Source organism: Schistocerca nitens, chromosome 4 (assembly GCF_023898315.1).
Source record: "Schistocerca nitens isolate TAMUIC-IGC-003100 chromosome 4, iqSchNite1.1, whole genome shotgun sequence".
Lineage (NCBI taxonomy): Eukaryota > Metazoa > Arthropoda > Insecta > Orthoptera > Acrididae > Schistocerca > Schistocerca nitens.
The window spans coordinates 132,655,142-132,678,559 of record NC_064617.1 but is presented as its reverse complement, the minus strand read 5'-3'; the positions used below and the strand labels follow the sequence as shown (position 1 = coordinate 132,678,559).

The window sequence follows — 23,418 nt, the reverse complement described above, 5'->3', positions numbered from 1 at the left end:
TGGTCTCCCAGTGGCCGAACGTAACCATTACCAGCCAATGACCGGTTCGGTCGGACCAGAGGCCCCAATCCATTGTGTGTAAAAACAACCCACACCATTCTGGAGCCACCACCAGCATACGCGATGCCTTGTTGACAACTTCGATCCATGTCTTCGCGCGGTCTGCGCCACACGCGAATCCTATCGTCAGCTCTTACAAACTGAAATCGGGACTCATCTAACCAGGCGACCGTTTTCCAGTCGTAAAGAGTCCAACTGATATGGTCACGAGCTTAGGAGAGGCGCTGCAGGCGATGTCGTGCTGTTAGCAAAGGCAAGTCGCGTCGGGTTGGTCGTCTGCTGCAGTGGCTGTCGTCGAAAATATGCTTGTGGACTTTGTTCTAAACAAGTGTAATGCATGCGTAATGCCGAAAGGATTGCAATGCTTCTTGTATAGCCTCTAAGAAAAAATAAAACGACGCACCACTTAAGAAGTATCCGAACAGGACGGGAATCAGTACAACTGACGTACTTGAACAGAAAAATAAAAGATTACAGTTTCAGAAAAACTGCTTGATTTATTGAAAAGAAAGAGCTTTGCAAACTGAGCAAGTCAGTAACGTGTTGGTCGACCTGCGGCCCTTATCCAAGCAGTTATTAGAGTTGGAATTGATTGACAGAGTTGTTGGACGTCCTTCTACATCTACATCTACATTTAAACTCCGCAAGCCACCCAACGGTGTGTGGCGGAGGGCACTTTACGTGCCACTGTCATTACCTCCCTTTTCTGTTCCAGTCGCGTATGGTTCGCGGGAAGAACGACTATCTGAAAGCCTCCGTGCGCGCTCGAATCTCTCTAATTTTAAATTCGTGATCTCCTCGGAAGGTATAAGTAGGGGGAAGCAATATACTCGATACCTCATCCAGAAACGCAACCTCTCGAAACCTGGCGAGCAAGCTACACCGCGATGCAGAGCGCCTCTCTTGCAGAGTCTGCCACTTGAGTTTGCTACACATCTCCGTAACGCTATCACGGTTACCAAATAACCCTGTGACGAAACGCACCGCTCTTCTTTGGATCTTCTCTATCTCCTCCGTCAACCCGATCTGGTACGGATTCCATACTGATGAGCAATACTCAAGTATAGGTCGAACGAGTGTTTTGTAAGCCACCTTCTTTGTTGATGGACTACATTTTCTAAGGACTCTCCCAATGAATCTCAACCTGGTACGCGCCTTACCAACAATTAATTTTCTGAGAGAAATCGTACCAAATTCTGTCTGATTGGAGCGTTTGATAGTTAAATGCCGAGAGAGCTTGAGGGGCCTGCCCAAAGTTCTAAGTTGGGGAGAGATGCTTCAAATTTGCTGGCCAAGGTAAGATTTAGCAGCAACGAAGACAAGCATTAGAAACTCTCAGCTGTGTGGTGGCAGGCATTATGTTGCTGAAATGTATGCCCAGGGTGGACTGGCAAGAAGGGCAACAAAACAGGCTAGAATGTCGTCGACGTACTACTGTACTATAAAGATGAAGCGGATGACAACAAAGCGTCCTGCTATGAGATGAAATGGCACTCCGGACCATCACTCCTAGTTGTCAGGCCGTATGGCGGGCAACAGTGAGATTGGTATACCACCACTGTCCGGGGCGTCTTCAGATATGTCTTCGGCGTGGAATCGCATTGACTGGAGTAGAACTGTCTTTAGTAATGAGTCCCGCTTCGAAATTAACTCCGATGACCAGCGAAAACGTGTCTGGAGGGGCCGCAAGCAACGGATGGGTATCAATCTGACTGCCGCCCGCCATACGGCCCTGCAGCCACGAGTGATGGTGCGGGGCGCCGTTTCAGCTCATAGCAGAACACCTTGGGCATCAGCCCCGGCACCGTTGCAGCACAGCGCTACGTCGACGATATTTTACGCTCCGTTCCGTTGCCCTTCATGCAAGGCACCACGCGCTTACATTTCGGTAAGGTAATGCCCGCCTGCACATGGTAAGAGTTTCTCATGCTTGTCTTCGTGCTTGCCAAACCCTATCTTGTCCAGTAACGACGAGCAATCTCTCCCCAATGGAGAAAGTTTGGAGCATTATGAACAGGGACCTCCAACCATTTCGTTATTTTGACGATCTAGCGCGCCAGTTGGGCAGAGTTTGGCGCAGTATCCCTCGGGAACAACGCTATCAATAAATGCGAAGCCGAATAACTGCTTGCATGATGGCCAGAGGTGGACCAACGCGTTACTGACTTGCTCAGTTTGTGAAACTCATTCTCTTGAATACATCAACTAATTTTTCTGAAATTGTTTGTCTGTACACGTACATCTCATCCAATGATAACCGTCCCATTCGGATAAATCCTTCGTGGTACATCTTTTTCTCCCTCTCTTAGAGAGTATTAGCCCTTCGGTCAGTGACAAATGAAATTTTATTGAACTGCTTGGATTTAGCCGTACTTAATGTTTCCTCAATGAAGTTATTAATAAACTGCCCCCACTTTTTTCTTCTGAAAAAGAATGTATTTCCACCAATACCAAATTTCGCAAGGCGTAATCGTGATAAAAATAGTGGGCAGTAATAGTTGGGTAATACCTTTTCCGATATTTATTTGTTCACATGTCCACAGTACATGCACATACATTGTCACCTACGGCCTGGACACTACTGGACATCATAGTCGCCGAATTTAATCGGTTTGTGTTTTTCAGTGTCTTGACAAAAAAATAAGTATTTTTTATACCTTCATATACCCTAATCCATTCAGGGAAAGCAAGCATTACGTGAATGTGGGCCAGGGACTCCTGCTCTAAGCCGACCGTTCACTGATTCGCATTAGTAAGGGGCAGGGAAAACATCGTAGGAGGGGCGAGAGGCGGTGCTCACCTATCCAGGAGCACATGTCGTCCGAGGTGGGCAGTGAGGAGGCGTTGGAGCGCAGCTGAGGCAGCAGCACGGCCGAGAAGCCGATGGGGAAGCCGTTGACTACGGTGAGCAGGAAGCAGGCGCCCGCCACCAGCAGCTCCGCGCGCAGCCGGCGCCACGCGAGCCTCCTGTCCGCCTGCGGGGGCGGGGGCGGGGGCGGCACCGGCCCCAGCAGCGCCGCCGCCGGCTCCTTTTGCGCCGCCGCCACCAGCTGCAGCCGCCCGCCGCCGCCGTTCAGCATCGGCGCGTCGCACCTGCGCACACACCAAACGATCCTGCTACTGCACGTGGACTGCGTTTTGTGCTGTTTACTGGTCACCTCGCCGAGACTGTGGGCAGTGATACCTGCGTTGTTGATAGGGACCAACTTTTGATGTCGCAGCTACTAGTCTGTCATCAGTCCTCGATAAGCGCCGACATATCGGCTGGTTAATACCCAATCGTAGTCACGGCGCAAATGGAGCGAGAGATCTCTGTGTATGGAAACTTGAACCGTTGGGGGTGGGGGTACGTCAGCTACGGCATATATAGGAAGATAAAACTTTCGTAAACAACTAGTGTCAGAACAAAACCAAAAGTAACCAACGCCAGACATTGTTGAGAGTCAAATGTTAATTATTAAACTGGTGCGTAAGTTCCAAGAGTTTTTGGTTTGCATGTTGATATACCGGTTGCTATAGGTTTATTTATTGATTGTCAGTTTTTATTTGCAGTTCATTTTATACAGAGGGGCCCAAAAAATATATCCTCTGTTTAAAAATCCATAATTGTAAACTAATTGACGGAGTTGTCTCAATTTTGGTGAAAGTTCAGCTTAAAGTCCAACTTAAATATATCACTGTAGGTGTTCGAAATGGTCACCATTAACATCCACACACAAACGATGCCTTCGAACTGCAGCACGAACTACTGACTGCAACGTGTTCAGTTGGATATTTGCACATGAATGTACGATGGATTCTCGACGCTCATCCAATGTGCGTGGCTTTTGTCGATAAATGACGTCCTTTAGTGTTACCCACAGGTGAAAATCCAGGAGTTAGGTCTGCGGAACGTGGTGGATACTTCACAGCACCTCTACGGCCTATCCATCTTCCTGGTAGGTTTTCGTCGAGATACGCCCTAACACGATTTTGGTAGTGGGCTTGGGCACCATCTTGTTGAAAGTAAACTCTTCCGTCTCCATAAAAGTCTCGGATGGCAGGTAAAATGGATGTCTGAAGCTTCTGAAGGTACATCTCACCGGTAACTGTGCCGTCAAAGAAGAATGGCCCAATCAAGCCCCGGTAAGACAACCCACACCACACATTTACTCCTGGCAAATTCACGGCTTTGTCTACATGGACGTTCGGATTTTCGGCGGCCCAGTAGATGCAACTGTGGCGGTTTACTGTACCACTGAGTTTGAACTGTGCCTCATCAGACCACACAATCATCTCTTCAAACTCTTCATCGTTGAGCACCATGTTAGTAAACCACTCGCAGTACTTCATTCTACGATCTGGGTCGTCCTCGTTCATTGCGTGTAGCAGTCGTGGGATGTAGCACTTCCACTTTGCTGTCTTCAAAATTCGCCGAACACTTGAGCGACTCACTCGAGATTCACGGGCACACTGTCTCACAGTCTTCTGTGGTGAGCGAGTGAATTGTTGTAACACACGACGGAAGTTAGCTGGACTTGTTACTGTTACAGGTCGTCCAGATCGTTGTTTGTGTACATCTTTAACACAGCCTTCGGCTTCAAATTTGTCTCGAATTTGACGAACCGTTAAACGTGTCGGTGGCTCTATTTGATACTCATTTTGCCATTGCCGTTGAACCTCATTAATGTTTTCGTACTTAAAAATACCACTTCAAAACCGACTGCCTTTCATCGAATGTAAGCCTTGCGCCAGCCATGTTTACTCGAGAAACTAGGTGCAACTAAGAACAAAACACTGACTATCTGGCGACTGTCATCTGACAAAACAAAACAATTCCACAAAAAGGCCCGCCCGCGTTCTGGTAGATCGACGGAAAACACTATACTGGAGTTGGGTTGGGAAGTAATTCCGCAACCATCTTATTCACCCGATCTTGCTCCCGCAGTTTTTCTCCTTTTCCTTTCTCTATCGGACAGCCTTCAAGGCACTTCCTTCCTGGATGAAAATGCACTCCAAACAAGGCTCCGCGAGTTCTTCGCCTCAAAACCACGTGATTTCTACAGTTTCGCAATCGGTAAGTAACCCCAACGTTGGCAGACTGTTGTAAATAGTGAATATTACTGTTAACTAAAATCTCTGTTATGTTTGTCTGTTGTGTTTATTAAAATTATGGAAAAACGCCACGAACCTATGCACCAAACCAATAATTATGATTAGAGACCATCTACCGATATCTCTGTCAAATACGCTATCAGTATGTACCGTGAAACATAAACGATTGAGTCCAGTCTCCACTTATCTACCTGAGATGTCGATTTAGTAAGTTTGTGTATCACCAGCTTCTCCACAAGTGCTGAACAATTAATATAAGGTACACACTTTAAGGGGCTCCGGAAAGGCTCAAAATCATGAAAAGTTCAATTTTTACTTTTTTGCGTTTTCTGAATCTGCAGACTATTACCTCTTAATAGATATATAATTTATTCAATTCCGAAGACTACAACTATTTTAAAATTTTTTTTGAAATGTGTTCTACATGGGCGTGACCCACTGTGGCGCTGTTAAACTGCTGTCAAATGGTGTTATTATGCAATATTATGCAATAATGGAGGTGATAAAACCTATTTTCAGAGACTTAGCAGCACCTGAACTGTTGAAAAAGTGTATTCACGGAAAAACTCAAAACCCCAATGAAAGTGTAAATAGTGTTATATGGTCGAGAATCCCCAAGACTGTATTTGTTGGAATAGAAACACTTCACTTTGGTGTGTATGATGCTGTTGCGACTTTCAATGATGGCAACATTGTAAGGTGCAAGGTATTTAGAAATATGGGAATGAAGATAGGTTCTAACATGGTACGAGCGATGCTTGCTTTAGACAAGGAACGCCTTCGGGCTGCAGACAGGGCTGTAAAGAGTCTAGAAATACAAGCAAGAGTAAACAGGAGGAGGAACAAGAGGAAGCTGGAGGAGGAGTTTGCAGAGGATGAAGATAATCCATCCTATGGACCTGGAATGCACTAAAAAGTTAATCCAATCTTTGTCGCTCGATTCCCAAAACTTTCATTTTCTCATACTAATTACATGTTTTCTAAGGATCTTCCAAACATATTTGTTTCAAACTTTCAGTAAATGTTACACAGTACCTTCTGCATAATTTAACACAGCCGTTTTCCAAAAAACTGTATATTTTTGAATATATAAATAAAAAATTGCAAAAAAATGTTGTGAATTTTCATTACAATTGAAAAAAAAAATCATCTTTAATAACTGAACTAAAATTTTGTAAAATCCCTGTGTTAAGTTGTAGCCCATATTCCAATAAATAATCTGTAAAAAGTTCAACTTCCTACCTCAAATAATTTGTGAGGAAAGATGTAATTTATAAGCGTTATTTTAACATTGCAAGTATAGGGCGTTCCGGAGCCCCTTAAGGAAGACATTCATTTTAGACGAATATAAAAAGTCTATACGTCGTTCTCCAAACAATCTAACTTGTGTACTGTGGTGGATGGCCTGTACAGGGGCAGAGTTGAATTGACGCGGTGGGTTGTTGTCAGGATGTTGTCCGTTGGTAGCTCAGGAAAACGTCATTAACAGTCAGTGATGTCGTCAGAAAACAAGCTACAGCACTGTCTCCGGTCTCCTCGCTGTTGCTGCTGGATCGTAAAATCAGTATGACTCCATATTTCGGCGGTCCATCTGTGCGCCATTTTCATGAGAATGCTGCTGCTGCGGCAGAGTCCCTCTGAAAACTGATGCCAAGGCTGCAGATCGTCGTCCCATGTAGGCCTACATACTGCACACAATTGTTGGCCGACCCACCACAGCTGCGGCCCGCCAAGATTGGGCTGGTGGCGCCGCCCTAGTAGAACACTGGCCCCAACGATGTATTCACTGGAAGACTAACTTCAAACACTCTGGCTGGCAGCAACAAAGAGCATTGTGTTCTGACGCGAGACGGGATAGGGTTGCACGTCCTTCTAAGACAAACAGCGTTCTCTTTATTAATCAAATTGTCCGCAAACCTAATTTCGGTTTCCTTTTTGTAAGCAGTGCTTCAAAACCCGGAAGTGCGATGTCGTCCAGAGTTCGCGATGCCTTACCAAAGCCGACAGCGCGAATCGATACCACAGATATTGCCGAGGGCCCGCTGCAGTCCACAACAACCAATGGGAGGCACTCGAGAAGAACACATTCCCTTCACAGCACAGCAGCGCCCTCACACTGAGGTCAATATAGTGTCGATAATGCAAGAGCTCAGTCCATTTCGAGACCTCAGCTACAGCAGTCAACATCATCACGTAGGACCGTGACGCTTCTTAAAGTTTCAGATGTACTTTTGTAAATGCTGAACATTGTGCCTCAAGAGAATATTTTGTTGCTTAGTACATCAAGTGGTGCTTTCACAGTGAGTGAGATACATCGTTGGCGCCGGTGTTCTACTAGGAGCGGCGCCACCAGTCCAGTCTTTGAGGCGGCAAATGCAGTGGGTGGCGCATGCGCCGTATACGTTACGGGGGCCTATATAGGATGACGATCTGCAGCCTCGGTATCAGTTTTCAGTAGGACTTATGAGCTGCACCAGCGTTCTCCTGAAGAGGGCGCACGGATGCATCGCCGAAATATCGAGTCATGTTGATTTTACGGTCCGGCAGCATACCCGAGAGACTACGAAGAATTATTGCGCCAGGAAAGTCAGTGAAGTCACAACAAGCCATAGCACTCGTAGCATCGTCGCATAGCAGCTACGCCCCTCGAGCGTGTGCTGACGGCAGTAAGATTGACGGTGCTGATGCGACAGGTGGCCAGCTGGCGGGTGGGCTGCCATGCTGAAGTGTGAAGTCCGCGGCGGCACATGTACCGTCTTGCAGTGACTGCGACTCAGGGCAGGGCACACCTGCGGAGTCGGAAGCCCGACCTGGTCCAGAGACAGGCAGTTCCCAGCGGTGGTGTCCGCCCTCGCGAACGAATACAGTGAGCCAAACGTGGCCCACCAGCTGCAAAGGGCCAACCAAGTCTACAAGAGTGGACTTAACAACAGGAAGTCGGCTCGTCGGTAGTGGAGCCTAAACCGGTCGGCACACGGACCGTGCTATCGAACGTTAACGTTGAGCGTGCCAAGTTCAACGTGTTGCTGAACGCTCAGGAACGATGCGACTTGTGCACACGGTACGTGGGGCCCCAACGTAGTATACGCGATCGCAACGCACTCCAGCGACAGTTAAGGGATGTTTCTAGTTCGTAAGTCCGCAGCTCGTGGTCGTGCGGTAGCGTTCTCGCTTCCCGCGCCCGGGTTCCCGGGTTCGATTCCCGGCGGGGTCAGGGATTTTCTCTGCCTCATGATGACTGGGTGTTGTGTGATGTCCTTAGGTTAGTTAGGTTTAAGTAGTTCTAAGTTCTAGGGGACTGATGACCATAGATGTTAAGTCCCATAGGGCTCAGAGCCATTTGAACCATTGAACCTAGTTCGTAAATCACACTGTTTACTCAACGGGTGCGCGTAAAATTTCCAAGTTAGCTCTGTTAAAACGCACATTTCCTTCATCGACCACGAAAAGGAAAGTACCATGTCCAGTCAATAAAGACACAGGCTTATAAAACTTCTATTACAAACAGCGCGGTACAAATTTGGAATACTTCTCCGCATAAGATAAACATTATTTCGTCACTCCCACATTTTAGTAATACCCCAAGGTCAGTCTTACTTGATCACTGTTCCTACCCAGTAGCAGAACCATTGTAACATGTGAATTAGGAAGCGTAAAACAAAAAGAGCAAAATATCTTTACACCAGTAGCGCAAGCTGTCCTGTAGATTAAGCCAATCGAACAAAGTAAAAAAAAAGGTGAACTTATATTTCCATAACATCAAATATTATAGCATATACTTATATTAAACTAATAATAAAGTATCAAAACCTAATAAATTCGCAAATGTTAGGAAAAAAAGTTATTGGAAGTGTTAGGACGCGAACCACCGCCCAAATGAAGGCTCCTTACCATACAAGGACGCTACTCATTACGCTAAACCAACATTAGGCTCATTGGACGTAAAGATATTTGTTACACTTTGCTAAAAACGTTAATCGTAGATAATTATGTTAGTAATTGAAATTTAATTATAACAAACTGTACCAAGAACAATGCGTTTTGCGTAGATCTTCAGTGTGTCGCTGCCTTCAAATAGCCTACTCTCATAATACGCAATTTACAATAATTCTTTTGCCACGAATATGATGTTTCTCATTATTTTATTGGAACGAATCACACAACTACGAGTTTTCCAGTGATTCTCAACTTGCTGGTGCTCAGAAACGGCATATATATAAATACAGGCTTGAAATGAATACCAATATGGCGCCTCAACTCTGTGCTGAAGGGAGACGGCGTGCGTTTGACGTAGGTGGCGTTTGGCCATCTCATTGGTCAACGCTTAGACGCACGCTCAGAATATCTGACATGCCTGATATTGCTCTGCACGTTCGGAAAGACTCCCGACCGTGCTATTCCACGCTATGACGTCAGAAACTCGGCACGCTCAACGCTCAACGTTCGGATGCACGGTCCGTGTGCCGACGGCTTAAGGTTTGTGGTGGCACCTTGCAAACCCGTGACATCCAGTCGCCCAGCGTAGACCTCCCTTCGTAGTACGCGCTGCCTTTTGCTAAGAATAATGGATATTTATACAGGTTAGGTGTCCACTTGCGTCGAAGCATCCTCTCAACCACGAACACCAAAACGAGACGGCGGCTAGGAAGTGTGGCTACTGGTGTGCCGTTGCCGTGGTCAGCCCGTCTTTCTGCTGCGTCGTCAGGACTGCGAGCGCAGACCTCTGGTCCGCAATATGAAAACCAGTGGGTGGTATCGCTGAATCTGCTGCAACGATGTTTTGGTCCGCTCTGTACCTATTGGCGTCCGCGGCCCATTTGCGGCCGCTGTGGCTATGCTGCTGGTTCACTAAGTAGCGCCGCAACACTTGCATCAGTTTCGTCACATTGTAATACCTGCATTTTGACTCGAGCAATTTGAAAGCATAGATCTTTAAATGGCTCGTCTGAAAGGTTTTATGAATTAAGTATCAGACAAATTGTTAGATTTTACTAAAGTACAGCTCCTGATGTTACACTGGTAAGGTTAAAAATAACCCTAATATCACATATTTACTAATATTCTGGAAATTACCTGAAACGGACACTCCAAGTGTCTGGATGACGAGACAAATTAAGGATAGTATAAAAAAAAGTTGAAGAGAAAAAGAAAAATGTGGATAAATGAAATGTGGTGAATGCAGATGCAACGCTGCGCTTTGTCATGATAACCTTAAATAAGCTGCCTACCAAACCCTAGCTCGATCAGTTTTTGGCTTTTGTAGTAGGCGATTTGTCACATGTTGCAACAGTCGGCGCAAGAGCGTGGAAAATGTGCTCATCTTATACAATAGAGAAGCGCTACTGGTCCCCGTTCCACTAATAGACAGGTAAAATGTTTCTTTTTGCATCTCTTGTGCCATCCTCCACAAAGGCAGAGCAGCAATTTCGCCCCACGCCCTCAGTTATCTGTTAGACGTATTCCAATCTCTGTCCTCCCCTACAGTTTTTACCGTCTGCAGCTACCTTTAGAATCATGAAAGTTATTCCCTGATTTCACATGTGCTCTATCACCTTTCTTCCTGTCAAGGTTTTGTATATGTTAGCTTCTTCGCCGATTCTTCTGAGAAACGTCTTCATTCCTTATCTTGTAATTCCATCTCATTTTCAACATTTTCTGTAGCACCACACCTCAAACGCTTAGATTCTCTTCTTTCCCACAGTCCCACTGTCATACAGTGTTGTGCTCCAAACGTAGATTCTCACAAATTTCTTCATTAGACCTTAAGGTCGATGTCTGATACTAGCAGATTTCTCCTAACCAGGAATGCCTTCTTTGCCTCTGCTAATTTGCTTTAAGGTCCTCCCTGATTCGATACTCATTTGCTATTTTGCTTCCAAGGTAGGAGAATTCGTTAACATTGTCCACTTCGCGGTTCCTAATTTTGATGTTAAGTTTATCGTTACCCTCATTTCTTTTACTCCTCCTTATTTTCCTCCTTCATGGGTTTGCTGAAAGTACACGTTCTGTACTCATCAGACTGTTGGTTCTATTCAACATGACCTCTAATTCTTCTTCACCTGGTCTTTTACCCTGAATTTAAATCCCACTGTCTAACGTATCTTTTGTAGCGGCAAATGCACAAATCGTCACTTCTGGATGGACGACAACTCATGTTTCCAATCTCCATGTTATCTCTCTGAAACCACAGAATTTTGTGAGACAGTAGGAAGCAGTACATTCCAGAACACCAGGCAATGGACTATAGAAACGTCTCAGTGACCAGGAATGTTCAGTAGTTCGATGAAAAATCACAACCTGAGAAACGTGTAAGACAACCCAACGCAACTAGAAATGCAATCAAAATCTCTGCGATTCGATGTCACGATGCGAACAAGTTCTTTCAGCAGCTCATTTCAGATTACAGGCATTGCTCCCGCAATACAGCAGTACTGGTGGGTAAGCGTAACCTTTTAATTGTACCAATTTCAGACATTTGCTTCAATTTCCTTCATATTACGACAGTTACCGCAGTTTTTCTTTACATTGCTATCTTTAGCTAACAGAATTAAATTCAGTAACATTCTACTGACAAATATAAATTCCTGGTAACCCCCTTTCGTTTGCGACCAATCTGGAGAAGGGCAAGGGTATATAACGGGTCGTTTACAAGCTGGAACTACGAACGTGGGGAGGCACTCTATATTTATTGGGAAGTAAGATTATCGCTGCCGCTGGAGCTAGATTTTCTGCTAGGTTAGAGCAACTGTCTATGTTGTGTCGAAAGAACTTTACCAGCGGTAGTCTTCTAGGGAAAAATTTTTCCACTCAATTGGTCTAGTCACTATCACAATCTGTGCCACGTAGTGGGAAAACAGAATCGACGCTAATCCGATAGGCGAAAACGCAGAACAGAGCGAACGTTGCAAATAAAGCGAGCCTGAATCAGCAGTAATGAACGAATGCCAGAATTGTCTCATATAACAACACACAATCCAACACATTTCCAAGCTGAAAGGCCGTTTGGTGAAAACAAGATAACAGCTTTATGTCAGTGATGGTTTAGCTATGGCTTCAATAACAAAATACGAATCGTTCGATCTACTTCCTGTAGAGCTATAGCGGCCGTCATCACTTTACATGTTTGCAGCTACCACAGGTCCCTGAAAAACCTCCAAAATTTTGTGGGTGTAGTTCGTGTTCGCTCTGTATGCACATGTAAGGGTACCATATCCCCGGGTACGTCACATGTCACCTCATATTTTTATTAACACATATATTCATTTTTAATATGTAACTTAATATATGACTTTGCCACTAGACTGGGCGTCCCTTTGATTTTAAAGTTTATAAATGTTCTGTGCAGAAAGGAATCATTCTGAAAAGTACTGTGCTCGTCAGACTATCAGGTGAGAAATGTGTTTAGCTACTGTGAACCCTTGTGCGGTGGTGATCGTACTTAACAGGCTGGTCCAGTCACCTTGCTGAAGCGACGCCAGCGGGGCAGCCTTCAGGTGGCACGGTCTCAGACTGACAGAATGAAGGTTCGCGCCGGAGAAACAAAGTGTGGTCACTGTCTGGAACCAAAACATTATGACACCTTCTTAATAGCTTGTTCATTCGTCTTTGGAACGAAATGCATCACTTATTGTGCGCATCAGGGATCCGATAGTTTGTTGATAGGTTTGTGGAGGTATGTGGTATTAGATTTCTACGCGCAGGTCATGTATATCGCTTAAATAACGGACCGCTAATTTGCGTACGCGGAGATGGCGCCCGATAGAGTCCCACATGTGTTCCACGGGATTTACATCAGGCGAATTTCGTCGCCGAGGCATTAACCTAAGTTCACTATAATGCTCCTCAGACCACTATAGCACGGTTCTGGCTCCGAGACACGGACAGTTTTACTGCTGAAACATGACGTCGCTGTCGGTAAAGACATCAAGCATGAAGGGATGCAGGTGGATCGCAGCTGTTGGCGTTTCTTCGATAGTGCTGCAGGTTACATGCAAGCGCAGAAGCATAGCATTATGCTGCTCATCCCAGCCTGCGTCCCTGGCACGCTGCACGTTGCGAGCCACCGTTCACCTCGATGACGACGTTTGTGGAGACGACCATCGACTTAGTAAAGCAAAAATGTGATTCAGCCGAAGAACCGACATGTTTCTATTGACCGACGATCGAATCCCGACCGTCCCGTGCCCACTGTAATGGTAATTGGCCACGTCGTTGGATCAACATGTGAACACGTAGGGAGTGGCCTGTTGCGGAGCTCCCTGTTGAACAATGTGCGATTAATAGTGTGCTCCGAAACTCTTGCACCTGCACCAGAACTGTGCTCTTTCGGCAGAGATGCTACAGACCACCATCTATCGTACTTTACAGAGCAGACAAGCCTCCGAACCCTACGTTCTGTGAATACTTGTGGACGTCCAACACTTTAGCGGCCAGTGGTAGTTTCACTGTTCTTCTACCTTTTTCCGTAGATTATCACGACAGTAGCACGTGAACATTTGACCAGCTTCGCCGTTTTCGCGTCACTCGTTCATAGGCTCTACGTAATAATAATCCATCCTTTGTCGAAGTCGCTTATCTCAATGGATTACCCCATTTGCAGGCCGTATCTTCGCTAGTGCGATCCCTCGTCCGTGCCTGCTCAGCTTACACACTTTTGTCACCGCGTCACTTGTCCGCAACGCCACCAACGTCGCGGTGGGCAGTGGTTATAACGTGTCGGCTTATCAGCGAATAGATTAATACCAGAAGTAACACCGAATGAGTAAGAGAACTCTAGCACAGCTATCTCTGGGTTTCGGTGTGGAGGAATAAGACATATAAGCATAACTCTGAAATACCGGCAACAAATTTGAAGTAAAGGTGGTACATGAATGACATAGTTTCTGGAATTAACTGATGTTGTGGTTCCGGCGAAGGTTCGAGTCCTCCCTCGGGCATGGGTGTGTGTGTTTGTCCTTAGGATAATTTAGGTTAAGTAGTGTGTAAGCTTAGGGACTGATGACCTTAGCAGTTAAGTCCCACAAGATTTCACACACATTTGAACATTTTTGAACTGATGTTGAGGTATGACAGTTCTTGCACCCTAACAAGTGCATTGGGGACGTGAAGGGCATAACATGTGCAAACGAAAGATGTTACAATGGAATCCAGAGTTTTCGAGGCCCTGTGCTGATTGGCGACAAGCGTGTTGAGAACTGATCCACACGGGCGAGGGTGGAACGGGCGGCTGAAATCGAAAGCATCATTTTAAAAGACGAGAACTGATGTCAACCACGACAGGTGCACATATCATCAGCTTAAATTTATCCTGTTCACAAATTTGATTCAGTTTCTTAGCTAATACAAAATTGCAATAATTTATAACCAGGCAGTGCTAGTGATCAGCTAGTCCCAAGTGTAGGTCAATCAAAAACAATGTCGTAAGTTGCAATCATATTCAGCACACTTTCATGACGACCGCATATGTTACAAAGTTGTTCAGGCCTCCGTGCCACTTGTGGAGATAATCACTGTTGGCTTCTATCTCGTGTTCTTCAGCCGTTGCCGGCCGCGGTGGCCGTGCGGTTCTAAGCGCTTTAGTCCGGAACCGCAAGACTGCTGCAGTCGCAGGTTCGAATCCTACCTCGGGCATGGATGTGTGTGATGTCCTTAGGTTAGTTAGGTTTAAGTAGTTCTAAGTTCTGGGGGACTGATGACCTCAGATGTTAAGTCCCGTAGTGCTCAGAGCCATTTGAACCATTTTCTTCAGCCGTTGTTTGTTTGACGACTCTTCTGGCGTTTCGTCAGCAAGAGTGTTTGGCATTGCCAAAACTTCATCCTCCATTGCTAGTGACGGACTGGAATCCATCTCGCGGCCAGAGCTTATATGTATCTAACGCACCAACGTCTGAGGGCTTTCCCCTGGTCATTACCACTGTCGTTCTCCTCTTGTTAACCCCACGCATATTCACAACTTTAAGTGACAGCTCTGTAGTGACCTCTTATATACCCAAGGATATGCTGATTAAAGTCTTCGTTCGTGTCACAGTCATCTTAGCAGGCAGTGATCTAGTGAAGATGACAAAGATGCTGGTGAAAGTTCTCATAACTAAATCATAACCTCTATAACCTTCTCTAAATCAGGTGTATCACTTACCATGTCTAATTAAGGTACAAGTATAAATGTACGTTTTTAGTATTACTATTAATTAAGTTTTTCATCGACAATGATTTTTTACTGTTTCAAGAGAACAGTGATTTGGTGGAAAGATCTTTATAGAATAAAAGGCATGCTGAGGATACATATCCTAAAACCCCTGCTTTAACTGGTTTGGTAACTTTGACAGGCCTGATGCAAATATAAAAATGAATAAAGTATAGTTAACAACAGGTATTTATGACTTTAACGAACATGAAATGAAGTAGAGTTATTCTCACGGGTGCCAGAAGGTAGTTGCACCATTGCATACATTCCTACTCTTTCTCGTTCCAACACAGATGAACAGCACTCAAGGAGTGCGACTTTCAGAAATTCGTGTCCTCTGGGACAATAAATAAGTGTCATTCACGACCAACAAATGGGGAGCAATTTCCTTTTCAATCCCAGCACGATAAGGACTTAGTGTAACTTTTAAATACCAACATGTATAACTTTTCCAGTAATAACATCGTTTTCAATACTTCCTGTGTGTTAATGAATACAAATGTTGCTCTAAATGGACCTTATTTTCTCTGAGGTGACGGTGAATTTCAAACAGCAATGACGCAGTTATTTTACGGGTAAAATTATGGGATCAAGCAACTGAAAACAATAAATGATTTACAGGTACCAGAAAGGACACCCACTAAGTGAAACCTCATCTGTGAAGTTCCTAGGCCGGCAGCTGTGGCCGAGCGGCTCTAGGGCGCTTCACTCCGGAACCGCGCTGCTGCTACGGTCGCAGGTTCGAATCCTGCCTCGGGCATGGATGTGTGTGATGTTCTTAGGTTAGTTAGGTTTAAGTAGTTCTAAGACTAGGTGACTGATGACCACAGATGTTAAGTCCCATAGTACTTAGAGCCTATTGAACCATTTTGTTATTCACGGCACAAACGTCAAGACTGCCTCTCCTGACAAGCTCAGTGTTGCGCATGTGGCAAGAAAGGACATGTAGATAATAGATAATAAACTGAGGCATATAAGCTAGCCAAAGTGCTCAGTAATGTGTTGACGTTCAGATTAGACTGCTAGCACACTTTGCATAATTTCTCTCTATATTGATCTATGACATAATAATGTGGGACAACCCAGGTAAAATCAGACACGTATTTACTCTTGGGAAGAATACATTAAGAATAGTTTGTGAAGTTACCAGTCTAACTCCTTACAGAAATCTCCTGTGGGACCTTGCTATTCTTACATTTATGTGCCGATATCTTTATTTACTAACGATATTGGTGGTTAATAATAAGAATAGTTAAAGGTTAAACTGTGAAATACACAATGACAATATTAAAAGTACTTATAACGTCCATCTGGACTATCCATCCTTGTATTGTGACCCGATTGGAGATTTGGTAAGTTACAAAAATGAAGCGAGCACGACACAAATTTACGTATTTTTAATGACGACGTAATGACGTGCTGTATCTATTTCTACGTATTATGTATATTCTCGTTCGACGAGTGAGTGAGTGTGACTATAAGCCCAAAGGTGTCACAGCACCTGTATCTAGTTGGCTAAAATGTTTTTTCTGTCACTTATCACTTCCATCGCTTCCGGCAGTGATGTAGTAATGTGAAAAATGCCAATCTGCACCGTGATTCTGAGTTCACGTTGAATTCTATGTCCCCCTTAAACAGACTGTGTAAGTCTGTTTAATTACTGGAGGTCGGTAAGACCATACCACCAGATGATATTCGCTGGGTGGCTATAACTACAGACCACCTACTCACCGAGGTGCAGTGTGGGCTGCAACTGTCGCATGGCAGCGAAACTTGCTAGATATTCTAATGCGTTAATGTGGAACCGATTTACGCTAGAAAAAAATAGTTCCAGGTTTGGCCATTAGGTGCAAATCTGGCGCTCTAAATGCAAGAAAGGCGTATAGAAATGTTTCAATATGTAGTGGGTTAGGGACGGGCCGTTAGCAGGAAGGTCAAACAAGTAGGAAACGCATAATTTGAGTTTTATTATTAACTGCCGCTTATACAATTTGCTCGATATGATGCTTTACAGCGCCAGATTTGTACCTGGTAATTCAATTTGGAACTAATTTTTTCCATCGTTAAACGATTCCGCATTAACGCATTAGCATATCTACCAAGCTTCGCTGCCACACGATAATTAAAGTCCACACTGGACCTCTGTGAGCAGCCGCACTGTAATTATAGCCAACCGGTAGTATAGCACCGTGTCGCTGAATCTAATTAGCCATATCAGCTTTACTTAACTTACTACGTATACGTTCCATGTTTCATAGGTACCACTTGCAAATGGCAATGCTAAAACCAACCTGTCGTGATGAAAAAAATAGGCTATCTTACCCCTGAATACGGCAGTCTAGAACGAAATAGTTCTATCCTCTGCGGGTAACATCGATTATTCATGATGTTGTTTGAAGTGTGTATTCCGTAATGAAGTGGCTGGTGAATTACAAGAAGCAACTGAGGGCCGTATCGAACGTGCAGGAAGGCAAAACTGGACTTTTTATCATACAGATGTGAAATATGAATAAGAGTCCTCGACCATAAGTTCTAATCAGTACCATGTTGCGTGTTGATCGTTTTTTATTTACACATACGATACAACTTTATGCGGTATGGCGTATGCCAGCAATTGAATCGTATGTAAAAGGAAAAACAAGTACAGATCATTCAACACTAATCTATTTCACTTGTTCGCATACAGAAATCCGACGGAAATGTGTGAATCGATGTAATTTCGAATATGATACAGATGATGGTCTAGCCCAAAACGTGTAGAATTGTGTGTCTGTGTAATGTAAACGATCAAGGCAGAACACTGTAATAATTAAAACTCGACATGGTTCAGCTTCAGAGCGTTCTGCAAATTTCGAAGAAGACGAGGCAATGCGAAAGGTGAAGAAATAAGCTTGCCAGTGGCTCGGCCGCGCCTGCTAGCGCCTTGAATGCAGGCTGCGTGCGTAGCAGTGGCGGGCTTCCGTCTGCCTGTGGGGTTACGCATAGCAACAGCAAGGGCGTGGGTGTATGCGTGTGGGAGTGTGCTTGTACGAGGGGGCGGTGGAAAACCAGTTGAGCTGCTGTGGAGCTGAGGTGGGCCAGACATGGAGCTCACCACTCACGTCAAAGAGCCGTTTTTCTTTTTAACCCTGCGGAAGTATGCCATTTAGCCGTCCTGACACAAACGCGAGACGAAATCCATCGTCAAAATTTTGGACGTTTCCCAGTGAGACTTCCCAAGTATTTTGGTATAAGGGATCGGTCGTCTTCCGTTTCGTTCCAAAGTAACAATATGATTTATTTGATTTGTTAAACTAATTATCTGTGTGTCTGTGAAAGTACGTTCACGACGGCGAAACGCGATCACCAAAACGTTTGACGCAATATGAAGAAAATGCAATATTAGTCAGATACAAAAGTGCTGTGATGTGGTTACTGTAACTGCAGGACAGTTCAGCACAGAATCATTGTGTCTCTTTTTCACTGGATTCAGTGAACCCATACACAAGGTCCTTATTGGTCAACTCTTCATCGAGAACGCCATCCATATTGCAGTGTACCACTGCCAGCAAAGACACCCGAGATGAAATCGAGCAGCACTCAAGGCTGATTGCAACGAGTGAAAAGGGGCGTTACTGATTGCCAGCACCAAGAACTGTTATTGAATAGAACAAGTTTGTTTCCAAACAAGACACAAAGCGCTTACTTTCTACACTTGCACTGTTTTTCAGTGTAGTTCAGATAAAAATATGTGTGGGGCCAAGATATCAAACTTAACCGAATTAACTCTGTAATCAAGTTTGGCGCCTCCTCTCCTCTTCAGTTGGTTCCTTAGCGTGCCTTCTTGGAATCCAATGTGAATGGCTGCCTTACGAATCGAGGAGACTGCTGCAATTAACCTGTGTGTCTCATTGAGATAGATGTCTGCCCTAGCTCTAAATTCCATTTTCTTTTTAAATACAGTTCCTAGACCATAAAATAAAAAAATTGAAATTAGTATAATATTAAAGAAATTTTAACTGAAATAATTATAAAATTTAAATAAATACGATAACATTCCTATACAAATCAAAAATTCTTTAAAATACAGTAGATTGCATTAAACATACTCTAAACATAAGAAAATGGCGAAAACTGATAATTGTGGGTTGATTGGGGCAAATCCCCTCACTTTTGGAGCTGCGGGGATATGCCCCATTTCGTAGTTTTCTGAAAAAATGCACTATCTTGATTTTGGGGACCAAATAGAACACTAATATCAACGTCAAAGTGAAACCCAAATGCTGTAGTGTCAACGAATACATCATCTCTTCTTTTCAAACCACTGATTGTACATTGTCAGACCTTCTTTTTCCCGCCTAGTGTAGCAATTCGACTTGACATGGACTCAACAAGTCGTCGGAAACCCTCTGCAGAAATATTGAGCCTTACTGCCTCTGTAACCACCAATAAATGCGAAAGTGTTGCCGGCGCAGGATTTTGTGCACGAAATGATCTCTGCAAAATGTCCCTTAAATGTGTTACGGGATTCATGGTGGACTCTCTGTGTGGCCATATCATTCTCTCGAACTGTCAAGAATGATCCTCAAACCAATCGTGAACACCTGTGGCACGCTGAAACGGCACATTTTCATCCATAAAAATTCTATCGTTGTTTGTGGACATGAAGACCATGAATGGCTGCAAATGGTCTCCAAGTAGCCGAACATAACCATTTCCAGTCAACGATCGGTTTATGTGGACCAGAGAACCCAAACCATTCCATATGAACACAGACCGCGCCATTATTGAGCCACCACCAGCCTGCACAATGCCTTGTTGGCAACTGGGGTCCATGGCTTCGTGGGACTTCCACCACAATGTAACCCTACCAGCAGCTATTACCAACTGCAATCTAACTGGTGTCCATGGCTTCGTGGGACTTCCACCACAATGTAACCCTACCAGCAGCTATTACCAACTGCAATCTAACTGGTGTCCATGGCTTCGTGGGACTTCCACCACAATGTAACCCTACCAGCAGCTATTACCAACTGCAATCTAACTGGTGTCCATGGCTTCGTGGGACTTCCACCACAATGTAACCCTACCAGCAGCTATTACCAACTGCAATCTAACTGGTGTCCATGGCTTCGTGGGACTTCCACCACAATGTAACCCTACCAGCAGCTATTACCAACTGCAATCTAACTGGTGTCCATGGCTTCGTGGGACTTCCACCACAATGTAACCCTACCAGCAGCTATTACCAACTGCAATCTAACTGGTGTCCATGGCTTCGTGGGACTTCCACCACAATGTAACCCTACCAGCAGCTATTACCAACTGCAATCTAACTGGTGTCCATTGCTTCGTGGGACTTCCACCACAATGTAACCCTACCAGCAGCTATTACCAACTGCAATCTAACTGGTGTCCATGGCTTCGTGGGACTTCCACCACAATGTAACCCTACCAGCAGCTATTACCAACTGCAATCTGGATTCATCTGATCAGGCTACGGTTTCCCAGTCGTCTAGGGTCCAACCAATATGGCTACGAGTTCAGGAGAGGCACTACTGGTGTTAGCAAAAGCACTGGCGTCTGTCGCCTGCTGCCAGAGCCCATTAACGCCAAATTTCGCCGCACTGTTCTGACGGATACGTTCGCCGTACGTTCGTTATTAACTTCTCCGGTTATTTCACGCCTTGTTGCTTGTCTGTTAGCACTGACAGATCTACATTAACTCTGATACTGTCAGTCGTCAAGTGAAGGCCGTCGGTCACTGCGCTGTAATGCCTGCAATCTGCTATTCTCGGCACAGTCTTGGCACTGTGGATCTTGGAATTCTGAATTCCCTAACGACTTCCGAAATGGAATGTCCTGTGCGTCTATCTCCAACTACCATCCCGCATGCAAAGTCTTTTAATTCTCTCCGAAAACTTTTTCACATGAATCACCTGAGAACAAATGACAGCTCCGCCAATAACTGTCATTTTATAATTTATGTACACGATACTACCGTCATCTATATATGTGCATATCGCCATCCCATGGCATTTGTGATTTCAGTGTACAATGTTCAAATAAAACATCAGAGAAGCTACGATAGGCCGCACCTACCACCTGGTGGTCAATTCCTGTATCGATGGCGCTCAGTGTTCAAACCTTTGGTGCAGGTTTTCACAGTGTGGAGGGCTTTACTCTCACCTGCTCTATTCTAGAGGACTGCTCCAATATGTGAGGCATTTGTCACGTCAGCCTAATAAGGAGACAGGTGGCTGTAGTCTATACAACACTGTAGTTGCGACGTTGAGGGAATTTAAATGGGAATCGTTGGAAGAATAACGACGTTATTTTCGCGCATCCCTGATGGTTAATGTAGAGATAGGGTATTCGAGGTAGACTGAGCAACATCTCTACTGTCATCGCTTTATCTTTAACATAGGAATCATGACAACAACGCAGGGGACGTTAAAACACCTGCAAAGGCATACACCCAGTTAGTTAGTTTGTTATATGTTCCAGAGATCGTTTGAACGTTTCTTTGATCAAAATGATGTGGAACGAGACAGTTCACAGGAGACATGTGTTAACATTAATGAACAGTTTATTATTTTTGGCTCTTCTCATGCAACTACACTTAATTTGTTTCTGGCTATCTACTGTAAGTAGAAGTTCGTCAGTGGATAGAAGGATTCGTCCAGAAGAAATGACATTAAATTAGTTTTAAAACTTGCTTCGCTGTCAGACATTTTATGGTATTGTGCAAATGATCAAAAATTTTTGTTGCTGCATATTGAAGTCCTTGCTGAACCAGAGACAGCTTTATAATAGGTAATAAAGGTCATTTTTCTCTTTTGTGTTGTAGGCATGGAAGTCACTGTTCTTCCCAAATTAGGGTGGATTATTTATGACGAATTTCATTAGCGAATATATCTACATCACGGTAGGTATATTCGCTGTGCACACTTATAACGCGCAGCTCCTTGGAGAGGTACCTTCATGACGCCCGTGGGTGAACACCACATACTATTCTTACTGCTCGCTTTTGTGCAGTGAATATTTCCTTTCTAAGTGATGAGTTACCTCAGAAAATTATTCCTAAAGGCATTATTGAGTATAAGTATGAAAAATATGTCAGAAGGTTGGTACATCAGTTTTCAACATCAGCAATTATACCAAGAGCAAATGCAGCTGAACTTAGTTGCTATAGAAGCTCAGTAATATGCTTCTTCCAGTTCAAGATTTCATCAAAATCGCCACCCACAAATTTGGAGCATTCTATCATATTTACTGAATGTTGCTCATGTGCTACATCGTTTGTTGATATGATTATTCTTGTGCAGAATTAATGTAACTTTTTCAAAATTTAAGGAGAGTCCGTTTTTAGAATAAAACTTAATAATTCTTTGTAAAATATCGTTTACCAACTAGCATTGTCTGGAAAAAGTACCACTTTCGCTTGTTCAATGTTATGGGGAAAGGCATTCATATATATAAGGAATAGGAGTGGACCCAAAGCTGAACCTAGTGGGACTCCCTTTGTGATTTTATTTCTTCCTCAGTCATTACCATTTTCTACCTTTCCGACATTATCTGAATCATTTAGCATGACATTTTGAATTTTGTTCATCAATTATGATTCAAACCAGCTGTTCATAAAACCATCAAGTCTATAAAACTTGAGTTTTTCTAGGAGACTAACATGATGTTCACAATCAAACGCCTTGGAATGTTAAAAAATACCAACTGGTGATATGTTATTATTTAAGGCTTGTAGTTTTTGATGAGTGGAAATACAAACAGCATTCTCTGTAAAGAAACCCTTCTGGAATGGAAACTGTAAAATGCTAAGTAGATTCTTTCCAATTGCCAACTAGTCTCCGAGTATCTTAGAAAAAGATGTCAGTAAAGAAATTGGACGATAATTGTTTAAGTCTGTCTTGTTACCTTTCTGAAGAACTAGTTTAACAATTGCAAATTTTGTCTGGAAAAAATCGCTAAGGACATTCCTTATCAACAACTTTTCAGGATTCTGTTTGAAATTCCATCACTCCAATACTAGCCTTTGTATTTAGAGTTTTTATGATAGTATTAATTTCAGTGAAGGATGCTGGTGC

The 23,418-nt window shown here is 44.0% G+C and overlaps 1 protein-coding gene and 1 long non-coding RNA gene across 2 annotated transcripts in view; both read right to left on the bottom strand.

Annotated features, from left to right (window-relative positions):
• LOC126252166 (facilitated trehalose transporter Tret1-like) overlaps positions 1-3,071 on the bottom strand; it is a gene marked incomplete at its 5' end in the record, with an annotated part of 60,427 nt that extends 57,356 nt beyond the window's left edge. The window contains one exon of the mRNA XM_049953035.1: positions 2,861-3,071. Coding sequence (XP_049808992.1) covers positions 2,861-3,071 — 211 coding nt within the window. The remainder of the gene's footprint in view (positions 1-2,860) is intronic.
• Positions 3,072-3,120: 49 nt separating this feature from the next.
• LOC126253161 (uncharacterized) overlaps positions 3,121-23,418 on the bottom strand; it is a 236,688-nt gene continuing 216,390 nt past the window's right edge. Inside the window, exon 3 of the long non-coding RNA XR_007545912.1 lies at positions 3,121-3,153. This is a non-coding gene — a long non-coding RNA (uncharacterized LOC126253161). The remainder of the gene's footprint in view (positions 3,154-23,418) is intronic.